The 12,811-nt window shown below is 46.0% G+C and overlaps 1 protein-coding gene across 2 annotated transcripts; it reads left to right on the top strand.

Annotated features, from left to right (window-relative positions):
• The first annotated feature begins 6,643 nt into the window (after positions 1–6,643).
• On the top strand, positions 6,644–11,773 carry LOC137781388 (sulfotransferase 2B1-like). Of its 2 annotated transcripts, none has more exons than XM_068570118.1 (6): positions 6,644–6,779; positions 9,367–9,575; positions 9,880–10,006; positions 10,171–10,265; positions 10,525–10,705; positions 10,793–11,773. In XM_068570118.1, the coding sequence occupies exons 1-6, from the start codon at positions 6,644–6,646 to the stop codon at positions 10,906–10,908; spliced, it is 864 nt and encodes a 287-aa protein (XP_068426219.1). In that variant the 3' UTR covers positions 10,909–11,773. The 2 variants fall into 2 exon arrangements, with proteins under 2 accessions (XP_068426219.1, XP_068426221.1); XM_068570120.1 differs by lacking the exon at positions 6,644–6,779 and adding an exon at positions 7,969–8,002.
• The last annotated feature ends 1,038 nt before the right edge of the window (positions 11,774–12,811 follow it).

The raw sequence follows: 12,811 nt of genomic DNA, 5'->3' as shown, positions 1-12,811 counted from the left end.
AGTATCCGGCTTTCTTGGAGTTGGTTGGAGGGGTCCTGGAGAGGGCGCCTCCTGCCGACTCTATAGTTCTCCTGGGAGACTTCAACGGTCACGTGGGTAATGACAGTGAAACTTGGCGGGGGGTGATTGGGAGGAACGGCTTGCCCGATCTGAACCCGAACGGTGTTCTGCTGTTGGACTTTTGTGCTAGCCACGGTTTGGCCATCACAAACACCATGTTCGAGCATAAGGTGGTTCATAAGTGTACTTGGTACCAGAACACCTTAGGCCAAAGATCAATGATCCACTTTGTAATCGTATCATCTGACCTGCGGCCGTATGTCTTGGACACTCGGGTGAAGAGAGGAGCAGAGCTGTCAACTGATCACCACCTGGTGGTGAGTTGGATCAGATGGCGGGGGAGATGTCAGGAAAGTCCTGGCAAGACCAAACGTGTTATGAGGGTGAACTGGGAACGTCTGGCTGAGGATCCTGTCCGGAAGGTCTTCAACTCCCACCTCCGGAAGAACTTTTCATGCATCCCGAGGGAAGTTGGGGACATGGAATCCGAGTGGACCTTGTTCAAAGCCTCTATTGTGGAAGCTGCCGCCAGGAGTTGTGGTCGGAAGGTCGTCGGTGCCTGTCGCGGCGGTAACCCAAAACCCGGTGGTAGACACCGGGGCTGAGGGAAGCCGTCAAGCTGAAGAAGGAGGCCTTTCGGGCCTGGTTGGCCCAGAGGTCTCCTGAAGCAGCTGACGGGTACCGGCAGGCTAATAGGGCTGCAGCTGCGGCGGTTGCGGATGCTAAAACTCAGGCATGGGAAGAGTTCGGGGAGGCCATGGAGAAGGCCTTTCGGTTGGCCTCAAAGAGGTTCTGGCAAACCATCCGGCGGATCAGAAAGGGAAAGCAGGGCCTACCCCAGGCTGTTCTCAGCGGGGGAGGGGATCTGCTGACTCGGACTGGGGACATCGTCGGACGATGGAAAGAGCACTTTGAGGAACTCCTAAACCCGGCCAACATGTCCCCGGGGGAGGGGGCAGCGCCTGAAGACCTTGGGGTGGGTGCACCCATATCTCTGGCAGAGGTCACTAAGGTAAAAGAGCTCCTTGGTGGCAAGGCACCGGGGGTGGATGAAATCCGCCCTGAGATGCTGAAAGCGCTGGACATTGCTGGGCTGTCTTGGCTGACACGCCTTTTCAGTGTCGCATGGGGGTCGGGAACAGTGCCCATGGACTGGCAGACCGGGGTGGTGGTTCCCATCTTCAAGAAGGGGGACCGGAGAGTGTGCTCGAACTATCGTGGTATCACACTGCTCAGCCTCCCGGGAAAAGCTTATGCCAGGGTGCTGGAAAGGAGACTCCGACCGCTTGTCTAACCTCGGATTCAAGAGGAGCAGTGCGGATTCCGTCCCGGTCGTGGAACAGTGGACCAACTCTTTACCCTTGCGGGACTACTGGAGGGGTCTTGGGAGTTTGCCCAACTAGTCTACATGTTTTCCCTCTTGTAGCGAACACTTTTATATTTCTCTTTTTATTTAGTGTCCCCAGGCCAATGACTTTGTGTGTTTGTGTTAATACAACCTGGTCAGCCAAAGCCTGGTCAGCCAAAGCCTGGTCAGCCAAAGCCTGGTCAGCCAAAGCCTGGTCAGCCAAAGCCTGGTCGGCCGCGGCGGCAGGAAAGAGAGGGTGGAATGGAGTGTTCGGAGGTGTTGCTGCTGCAACAAGGGGAGCGAGAGGAGGGGCAGCATACTGGGGAGGAAGGGGACGTCTCCCCCACACTACTTCATCTATATTCTCACAAAAATGTACACTTGAAAACAGTTCAGGAGACTTCGTCATGTTTTGTTCACACATCTCTACCTCTATCTTGCGCGATTTTGCCTCTTTTAACCACAATTTAAAACAATTTCAAAGTTGGTGTTATCATAACACCACGTCGTGGCTATTAATAATTAAAAAAAAAGGTTATCCATTAAATGGGAGAGGTTGGGACAGTTGTGGTCATGCCAAACACAATAGAAATCAAGAATACAAAACTGGGCCTGGCTAACTACCTCTGCAAGAGAAACAAACAACATGGCTTCACATGCTTCTATAAACAATGTTCTACCAAAACACCATCCAATAACCTATTGTTTCTAGACAGAAAATACTTACTTGATTACACAAATGTACAGGGTTTAGGCAGCCTTCTTTTAAATGGGTCTCACTCAGCTGATTGGTCAGCTTGCGTTCAGGGACCCACGTGCAGCAGGATTGGCTAATCACTCGATTGGCACCTGAAGGGAAACAAGGGGGGAGGGAAGAACATGCAACACTTAACAGGCCCCAACATGGGCGTGTGTAAGCAAACAAACCATCTTTAAATATGCCTCTCAGCTCAAGTTTAACCCCTGAATCAAAAAACGGCGGATGATGAAAAAAGGGACAGAAGTAATATGAGTCCCAATCCCAATCTTAACCCTTAGGGACTGCTCCCGCCAAGTCCTTGAGTGTTTCGGGGTGTCCCATTATCACATGGTGGAGTGCCTGAGGGCTCTGTGACAGACATGTTTAGCCCTTTATGAACCCTTTCCATAAGTCAACATTAGATGCTGACTTTGCCTAAAGGAATTACCCACATTGCATTGCAATGTGAAGTTAAACACACAGTGGCTGCGGTTGAATAGTCATTTTTGGTTTAAAACCTTCCTAACTGAGGGAAATTGTCAGGATCCCTGTCTAACCCATTGTGTTTACCTCTGTTCTCCCAGGGCTCCTTACCTCATGTGTCTGTCACCCCTTTGTTTGTTTTGTTTGTACCATGTGTTCGTGGTCCTGCCTCCAGGGTTCTTGGCCACACCCCAGAGCCAGGCACCGGCAGCATATCACCCTGGTCCTGCAGACTTTGGTTGTCAGTCTGTTGCGTCTACTACCCCGAGTATCCGTTGGCTGCCTCCCCCACTCCACACCACCGTCTGCCACACCAGCGTCGAGCCACGGAGCCACGCTGAGATTTGCGCGGCTCAACGTCGGACCACGGGATTCACGTTGTACAACCGCTTATTCTGTGTCGGACCTCGGGCTCAACACGTTTTGGTTTGGGACTAAATAAATTGCTTTATCCTGATCTCTGTGTTCGTGTGGTCTGCATCTGGGTCTTAACATTGTGCTCCCGTGACAGAACAGACTGACCAACATGGACCCAGCGACCGCCGGAGCAGTCACCCTAGCTGGACACAGCGCCCTGCTGGCCGAACACCAGCAAATGATCAAGGAAATGGCTGAGACTCAGAGATCCATGGCAGCGGAGGTTTCTCAGATTGGCTGCATCGTCCAAGACCTGGCGCGAAAAGCCAACCATCCGCCTGCTCCAACACCAGCCCCTCTTCCTCCCGACCCCACCCTGCCGGTCCGCGAGTCCCCCGTTCCATCTCCGGATCCATACGACGGTACGCTGGGGAGGTGCCGGGGCTTCCTGTTCCAACGCCGGCAGGTGTTCGACCGTCAGCTTCTGACTTTTGCCTCGAACCGAGCCTCGGTGTCGTACGTTGTGGGACTACTGCGGGGGAGGGCCTTGGACTGGGCCACCAATACACTGAGCATCGACCAACCCAACGTCGTGGACTACATGACCTTCGTGGAGGATCTTCGGAGGGTTTTCGACCACCCAGTAGACTCCGAGGATGCCGCTCAGCGCCTTCTCCGCCTGCGACAGGGTCAAGCAAGTGTAGCAGAGCACTCCGTGGATTTCCGCATTCTCGCCACTGAGTCCGGGTGGGGAGAGATGGCGCTCAGGGGCGTGTTTCTGCACGGGCTGTCTGAAGCCGTCAAGGACGAACTGGCCACCTGTAATAAGCCCAGTTCGTTGGAGGAGTTGATCAAACTCACGATAGGACTGGACAATCGGATGCGGGAGAGACGACATGAACGGAACTACAAGTCCCAGCGAGCGGGGTCCGGAATGTCATCGCCCAGCTGCCGCCCTCGTGCCCCTGCACTAGCCTATCTGGGCGAGCGTAGAGGTCCTCAGTCCTCAAGCCCACCCCCCTCTTCCATCTCAGAGGTGGAGCCTATGCAGCTTGGCCGCACCCGTCTCTCGTCACGAGAGAGACAAAGATGTCTGGGAGCCGGTGAGTGCCTGTACTGTGGCCAACTGAGGCATTCTATTTCCTCCTGCACAGTTCGCCCATACGGAGGTGCTCACCAGTAACGGTTGGGATACTGGTGAGCAAACCTGAACCTTCTTCTCACTCGCTACCAAGACTGTTGTTGCCTGCGTCTCTCTCGTTACATTCCCATTCACACTCGCCAATTGGCTTTGGTTGATTCTGGGGCAGAACAAAACTTCATGGACTCGGAGTTTGTGACCAGAGCCCAGATTCCTGTGGAGACAGATGGCCCGCTGGTGGTCAATGCCCTGGATGGCAGGTTCCTGGCCAAAGTCACCCATCGAACTCAGCCGCTGCAGCTGAGAACCTGTCTTGTAACCACAGGGAGAAACTTCAGTTTTATGTTTTTTCATCGCCCCAAAACCCTCTAGTTTTGGGTCATCCGTGGCTCTCCACTCATAACCCTCAAATTGACTGGGTGGCAGGGAGGATTGCTGCATGGAGTCCCTACTGCCATGCTAACTGTCTAGGGTCTGCGCTACCTCCTGAAAGACGTCCACAGGGCAACCTCGTGCCTAAACCTGATCTCACTGCCATTCCCACGGTCTACCACGACATCGGGGAGGTGTTTAACAAGACCCGGGCTCTCTCCTTGCCGGTTAACCCCGGCAGAGGCAAATTATGATGTTGGAAACCGTGAGTTGCTGGCAATTAAACTGGCGTTGGAGGAATGGCGACACTGGCTGAAGGGAGCAGCCCAACCATTCGTGGTTTGGACGGACCACAGGAACCTAGAGTACATCCGGACGGCCAAGAGACTGAACGCCCGCCAAGCACGGTGGTCGTTGTTCTTTGGGCGTTTCGATTTTACCATCTCTTACCGTCCTGGCCACAAAAATACAAAACCTGACGCTCTATCTCGCCAATTCTCTCCCAAGGAACATTCTCCCTGTCCTGGCACCATTCTCCCGGCGACTTGTGTCGCGGCCTCTCTTACCTGGGAGATCGAGTCTGTTGTACAGGACGCTCTTCGGACCCAGCCAGACCCTGGAGGTGGACCTCCAGGTCGCCTCTTTGTTCCTTTGCCTGCACGCTCCCAAGTGCTCCAATGGGCACATCCAATGTGTCGGACCTCGGGCTCCACACGTTTTGGTTTGGGACTAAATAAACTGCTTTATCCTGATCTCTGTGCTCGTGTGGTCTGCATCTGGGTCTTAACATTGTGCTCCCTTGACAGAAATGACCTGGAAGTACCGAAGTGGCCGCCATGATAAGTGCCGGTCGAATTCTCTAAACGCAAAGGAAAGGAGCTTCATGCCTCCTAACTTAGCTCCTTTAGCTTAGGAACCACTGGACCTTCCTTAACGAAAGGAAAGGAGGTAATGCTGACCCACAATCCCTTGTGGCTGCAATATTTAAACGTTTCATTTGGCCGTTCACGAGAACAAACAATCATGTAAATAATAAGTCGCGTAACTTGTAAATACTTTCAATAATCTGTTAAACCGGCTGGAAAACTATGAACGTTACGTTGCTGTTGCTGAACACGACTGTAAAGTGATGAAACAGCTATATTTGATATTCTTTCTCTGGTGTTGAACTTCAGCTTTAGCCCTCATTCTTTTATTTTACTTTAGTTACAGAAGCTTTAATGAAAGAGTTAAACTGGTCGAGCTCTTCAGCCTGACTCATGTTTATAATTATCATCTTTTTAATCAACTATTTTGTTACATTACAATAAAGCACTATCAAGTTGTGTGGTGTTTCATAGCACTGCATATTGTTTAGATCAGATTATAATCTGCATATAAACATAACAACATAAAGGGATATGAGACACACATATGACACACATCGTTAGTCGGATAGCGTATTTAATTCAGCAGGTTTAAAACTGAACAGAAACAATTTAGTAGCTTTGTACTCTGTGTGAAATCCCTTGGTTTCACTTTTTATATTCCTTCGTTAATTTATATTCCAACCTCGTTAATAAAGTATGATATGAACTGGGTTGTTTAATCATCTGCAACACTGTAAGAACAAAGATGAAGTATTTCAGATGCTTTATTAGCTTAGCGAAAGTGGAGTCGGATTCTCTAAACACCGCGGTTGTCTTTTCCTAACTCCTCATGAATTCTCCTTGCCATCTTTCCTTGACCCTGTGACGTTTCCACAGAGGTCAAGAAAAAGTGCTTAGGGTTAGACGTTAGGAGGTGATTATTTGACTATTCGACCGCAGCCACAGTTTATCATCTCGTGAGGTAGACGTTCAAATCAGTGAATAAAACGAATAAAATAAATACACAATTGACACCATATTTTTTTCACGTGATGTTGCAGCAAAGCGCTGTCCCATTCTTGTCTCCACAAGCTCGAGCCCTCACAGACTACGCTCAGTCAGTCAGCAGTTGACGTCAATGATTACCTGAGGGATCAGGGTTTGAGGGTTGAGGGTGGAGATTGGGCTTCAGAACCTCTCAGACTCCCTCACAGAGCAAGCCAGTTTGAATTAGAGAGAGGAGCAACACGTAGGCTACCAATCCTCTTGAAACCCTTGAGCCAAGAACAAGCATAATGTCCTCAGCTGACTACATTCAGTACCGCGGCATTCGCTTATCTCCTCTGGCGCACAGCGTGGAGAGCTTGCAGTTTGCTGAACATTTCTCTGTGGATGACTCCGATGTGTTTGCTGTGACTTACCCCAAGTCAGGTAGAGTATTCGTTTCTGGATCAACTTTTTCTTTTCAGCTGCTCCACTATTCCGTGGAAGATGTAGCAGGTTTGAACCAGTTTCGTGGACACAAACCTGTTTACACATACAAGGAGCAAGCATGTTGACATTCTTCCGAAATGCAATATTAAAGTATGTGTTGGCTTCATATAACTGACGGATGACATAGCATTGGGCATGTTTTCTGCCTTGAATCACCACATATTGTCCAGGTTTCATTCCTGCATGTGCTCAAAGTAAATTTCCGGAAATTTTCCACGGGAATTTTGGCTCGGGAATTTTGAAAAAATAAAATTTTCCTCAGTTTTTTTTGCAAAAGCATATAACAGGGAACTTAAATGTGGTTGAGAACAAGACTATGTACGCCGAGCTCAGCTAGACCCTTAATGCAGCTGGTTGGGAACATCGTCTGCCAGAAACATACACATAAAACATTCTGTTGTTTTTGAATGTTTTTGTCGTCAGTGTTGCGTCTGAACGTTTCAGCCCGACGCCTGGCAAGAGTGAGAGTGCTGAGTTGCGTGGAGGCCAAGAGCAGTGTTTCAGATCGACAGAGATTTCAATTATAAATAACTGAACTAGTTCATTTTTTTGGAGCTATGAACTTAGTTCAAATTTTTTAATTATGAATTATGAACTGAACTAGTTCATGTAAGTCCAGGAAGAAAGCATTTCGACCTGAAAGGATTTAGGGAAAAACACTAAAGAAAGAAATTTGTGTTGGGTGGTGGTGATCATACGGAATACACCTTTTTTTTATTCAACATTCATGTTTTCGTTGTTCGATGAACGAATAAAGTTCTACTCACAAATGTCAAAAAGGTCAAAAATGGAATTTTTAAAAGTTGTATTATAAATGTTTGCATGCATGTTTGCTTATGACAAGGTAAATACAGTTAAATTACCCCAAAATCTCCACTTAATTCCTGTTAATTCCCCTGGAAAGTTTCCAACTTTGAATATTCCCGGAATTAATTGAAATATACATAAATCAGATAAACCTTCCTTAGAATCTGATCAGGAAGAAGTACCGTGCTAACTTCAGGTCGCATTCTGAAAGTCCGGTGTAAACTGTTGTTTGAATTTAATGTATATTTATCAGAATGGTACAACACAATAATAAGAAATAAACAATGGGAAGTTTGCGGAGGAGTTCACGTTTACAGACGACGACGTTGCAGTTGCCGTGTACCCGAAGTCAGGTCAGTGTTTCAGTGCATTATTATATAACCGCACCGTCGAGTGCAAAATGAAGCATACAGTCTTTAAAAGTAACCCGTGTAAGTGTATGTATGCGCGCGCTTCGTACATTTGTGTGCGCTCGCGCTTTAGGTCCAGTTTCTCTGACTTTGTGTCCCCAATCGCCAGACTTGGCAGAAGTGGAGTGTTTTCCAACTACACTTTTCCTGGAAAATGTTTATTGCACAATGTGGAATGTTACAGACTGCACACGTTTATATAGGAACCAATGACGAGCGTGCAAATAACTATGTAGACATGAAGAAACTTCCTGATGATGGCTTAATTTATATGTTGCGCTCATACAGTGTCGTCGGATTGAAAGTGACATTGTTTCATTATCATTTAAAAACTTCTCGTAACTTTAAAGGCGACGCATGATGTGAAACGCTACTTCATGGCTTTTCAACATGGACTAGTCCCCAGCGGTGTATCGAGAGTGTGAGAGATCATCGGTTCAGCATTAATGACTGTTCTCTACATCTTTTTAGCTACCTGATGGCTCACAATGTCTGGGAGAATAAAATGCTTCCGAAGTGTGGTAGCATTTTGAACAAGTCAAAGATGATCCCAAAACGGTCTGATGCAAGTTGTGTAGGCTAGCTTCTTGTTATTTCTAATGTAGATGTGCATTGATGAAGTGGTTCCATTTCACCATTGTATGTCACGATGTGACAGTTATTGGTGAGCAACACTGACATGTTCAATTAGCGTGAGGATATATGTTTGAAGAAATATTTTTGAACTGTGCTCGATTGTGTGCTTGCTCAGAGTACAATCCTCCAAGCATTACAATAGCTTCTTACAGAAAGACAAACACTGAACAAGTTGCGGACTGGGTCATTTCCAAGGGGAATTACCTCATTAGGGTAAGACAAGCACATGGTTTAGTGTGCTTTAAAAGGAATGTGCTCTTTTGCAAATTCATTGATTTATTTTCCATACCTCCTTATTGCTATTCAGGCGCATAGGGACCAAGGATTTACAGAAATGCCATTATCTTCAATGGCCATCACAAATAAATATCCATAAATCTGCTTAGAAATCACAGTAAGAGTATGGACTCTCCTTTCAAAACATCACATTTTAAGTTTTCTTCAGCATCAAAGTAGTTGTCTGCACATCCATGGACACAATGCAAACGGGAACTGCTTATTGCTAATTTGACATCTTTTTTAAGTGGTGTCAATTTGCCAAAATAACCAAAAAGTGGGAGTTGTCCATATGTGGACCATATATTGTTACTTCACCAAGCCTGCATGTGTATTTTACTTACAGTAGAAGTACTTGCAGCATGTTTTATCTGCCGTTTCATTCCTTTTTGCAGGTACCATCTGGATGCAGGAGATCCTCCCACTGGTTCTGAATGGGGGGGATCTGACGCCGATCCAAACCATTCCTAACTGGGACAGGGTCCCGTGGCTGGAGGAGAAAAGATTAGCACTGGTTGTGGATAAGTTGAAGTCTCCGCGGGGCCTGGTCACACATTTTCCTTACCACCTCATGCCCCCCTCTTTCCACGCCTCCAAAGCCAAGGTAAGAGGGCGGAGGCTTTGTGTGATCTCATCTGTGCATACTTGTACATGAGAAAACGCAGACGGAACCCCAGAGGTCAAAACAAGGCCATTTCATACAGTGACGTCAAGGTTCCTAAAGTTTTTCTCTCAGCAAAATGTACCCTTACTTAGAGTGTTTTTTTTAGCCCCCTTCCAGAATAGCTGAAGTAGCTGTGTTGTCCCTGTGTCTGGTGCTAACACTACTTTTGTCATGGCCTCGTTTCCATAAATCCTGTTTAATACAAAAGACACCCGTTATGTATGAGTTTGTGTCTCTGCCGTAGGTGATCTATGTCATGAGGAACCCGAAGGACGTCGTGGTGTCTTCATACCACTTCCACAAGATGGCCGAATTCCTCGAGACTCCAGCAACCTTGGATGAATTCATGGAGAAATTCCTTGAGGGCAAAGGTCAGAGGTCTCGTACCACATAAGTAACTTGAAAAATGTTTGAACTCCAGCAGAGCGGTTCAGCATTCTGGTGCATCACCACGTGGACACATTTTTAGATGCAATTTCCACGAGAGCAGCGGTTGTGTTTATATTCTGTCGTCTATTGTCCGTGTTGTCTGCAGTGATGTTTGGAAAATGGACAGACCACGTGAAGGGCTGGACAAGCACAGATCTGGGGGACAGAATAATGCACATCACATATGAAGAAATGGTTCAGGTAACACTCGCCTGAACTCTCATGGGCTTCTGTTGCGATTCGTAAAGAAACGACAGAAAAGCATAGCTTAGTCGCACATGACTATAAATATAAATAAATAACTACAAATGAAGTCACAGCAATGAGATACTTCTCAAATATGACCAGTCAAACGTTATCCTCTTTATAATCAAGGGCTTCACAGTGAGCCCTCATTGTAAAGATCATGCAGAAAATTCTTCACGAGAGACTGTTTTACATAAATCTGTCGCTCTTTTAGGACCTCCCTGCAGCTCTCCGGCGCATTTCAGATTTCCTGGGCCGTAATTTGAGCGAAGCAACCATTCAGAAGATAGCAGAACATTGCTCCTTCAAGACCATGAAGACCAACAACATGTCCAACTTCAGCCTGGTCCCCAAGATGTATATGAACTCAGACATGTCTCCTTTCCTCAGAAAAGGTGAGGCACAAATTCAGATAAAATTGTTTTTTTTTTTTAGTGCATTTCATGCGACTGTATGTGTTTTTTGTATTTGTTTTATATTAGGTATTGTGGGAGACTGGAAAAACCATTTCAGCCCAGAGCAACTGGCCAGATTCACATCGGTCATTCGCAAAGAGATGGAGGGTGAGATCTTCTCTCTGCCATGGAGCATGGACTGATCACTGACTGGAGCACAGTGGAAAAAGCTAGAAATGTAATCAAGGCAAGTAGGAAAATGATGCCAAATGCACCAACGTTCTTAGTCGTGTTTGGTTTGAATATTGGGCTTCCTAATCCTCAGCCATTAGGGTATCATGTTTCTTTTTGGGCATAGCCCTGAAGGCTGCTTTTCTTTATTTATCAAGGTGTTTGTTTTCCTTAGATCTGGGAACATCTGATTAACAGTGGCTGAAGCCTGGTCCCTCTAAAGGTGTGTGTGTGTGTGTGTGTGTGTGTGTGTGTGTGTGTGTGTGTGTGTGTGTGTGTGTGTGTGTGTGTGTGTGTGTGCTAAATGTGGCTTCACTCCTTTCTGTGTTGTGCCAGTGTAGCATCCACCTGCATAACTCTCGCAATACGCCAATTTAAGATACGTAGGTACGTAAAAACACATTTGATGTAGAGAGTGCAGGCGGAGACCACGTTACACACCTGGTTTATTAATCAACCATGTCTTTTCTTTTTCTCACAATTACCTCATCTTGTGAGAAAAGTCCTGGAAGGCAGTAAGAAAAATAAACTAAATACCTACTCCCCAATAGATTTGCAAAAGACTTACGTAATAATCATAAGCTTGCTGGGAAAAGTAAGTCTCACTAACTGGGGAAGCGCCCAGTATCTCAAAAAAATTTGGTTTGATGTAGTCTACAAACTTTGTGCGTTTGTGTTCTGCCTTCCAGACGATCATATTCTTTTCCCAAATTACTATTGTGACTCTTTTGTTACAAATGTAAAAAAAGAAAAGAAATTAAGACAATTGTCTCTTTATAACTGAAATAATTACTTCATGTGGGGTTCACTTTTGCAATAAAATCTTTTTCGAATCGATATTTTGTGTCTTTTGTTTAAATTATTTCTCCACGCGACACATTTGAGAAACGGCCACAACAGCAACAATCTTTCTGCTAGAAACAGCCAGAAACTCACGAGCCATGTGAGTCTTACTGCAACCATTACTCATAACAAAGTATGTGTTGCCACCCTCTGGCACATACAAAGTATGTGTTGCCACCCTATGGAGCATACAAAGTGCTCTGACATTCAGTGAAAGGTAAAGCATCACGTGGGCTTTACTGTCATATCTGGCATGTCCCTTGTGGTCTTATGATATCAGCTTAGTGGAAAATGAGAACTAAATGGACAGTATACCCATTCTGTTTCTGATTTATTGTATTCAGGGAGAAAGTCTAACTAACCGATGAGTGCAGGTTTTCTTTCTTTTCTTTTGGAATAAAAGAAAACATACCTGAAGACCGAAGTCAAACATGTTCAGACGCGTTTGCGTGAGAGACATTGTTCAATTCTCCCATAGCGCTGAATGCAAATGACACACACACACACACACACATGGGTGTAGCACGTAATTATAAAACGTGAAATATAGAAAGCAGAATTCCATTGACACCAAAGTCAAACAAATCTTGCAGACGATCGCTTGGTCACTTTAAACATATCTGATTCCACCAGTAGATGGCAGCATCACATCATCACTGTTTCTGTTCATTGAGGAGCAAATCCCTCAAAACAAACAAATGCATTGACTCATGAACATATGACAACGGTGTGTGTGTGTGTGTGTGTGTGTGTGTGTGTGTGTGTGTGTGTGTGTGTGTGTGTGTGTGTGTGTGTGTGTGTGTTAAAACAAATATTTATTTCCCTTAAACTAAATTACTATCTAGATTTTTGTTTAAGTATTTAGAAAAGCCTTGTGCAGTAAAAAAAAACCTCTTTTATAAATTAGTCTTGCTGACGGTGGACAGTGAACATGGATATTTCACCTTTGTACCAGATACAGCAGCCAAATGTGTTCTAACTTTGTTAACATAATGTGTGTCGTTATCACAGTAAATTCTTTCTTGTGTATCC

This window comes from Clinocottus analis, unplaced genomic scaffold (genome assembly GCF_023055335.1).
Source record: "Clinocottus analis isolate CAN_PGR_092001 unplaced genomic scaffold, fCliAna1.0.p SCAF_9, whole genome shotgun sequence".
Taxonomy (NCBI): domain Eukaryota; kingdom Metazoa; phylum Chordata; class Actinopteri; order Perciformes; family Cottidae; genus Clinocottus; species Clinocottus analis.
Note: the sequence above shows the minus strand (reverse complement) of the source record. Positions and strands in the feature narration are given on the sequence as shown.

What these genes read in the sequence shown, in the direction of transcription:
- LOC137781388 (XM_068570118.1), top strand. Translation starts at nt 6,644, where the DNA reads ATGTCCTCAGCTGACTACATTCAGTACCGCGGCATTCGCTTATCTCCT. An exon ending in GAAATTCCTTGAGGGCAAAG is followed by an intron (nt 10,007 to 10,170) that starts GTCAGAGGTCTC and finishes TGTTGTCTGCAG; the next exon opens with TGATGTTTGGAAAATGGACA. An exon ending in GTCTCCTTTCCTCAGAAAAG is followed by an intron (nt 10,706 to 10,792) that starts GTGAGGCACAAA and finishes GTTTTATATTAG; the next exon opens with GTATTGTGGGAGACTGGAAA.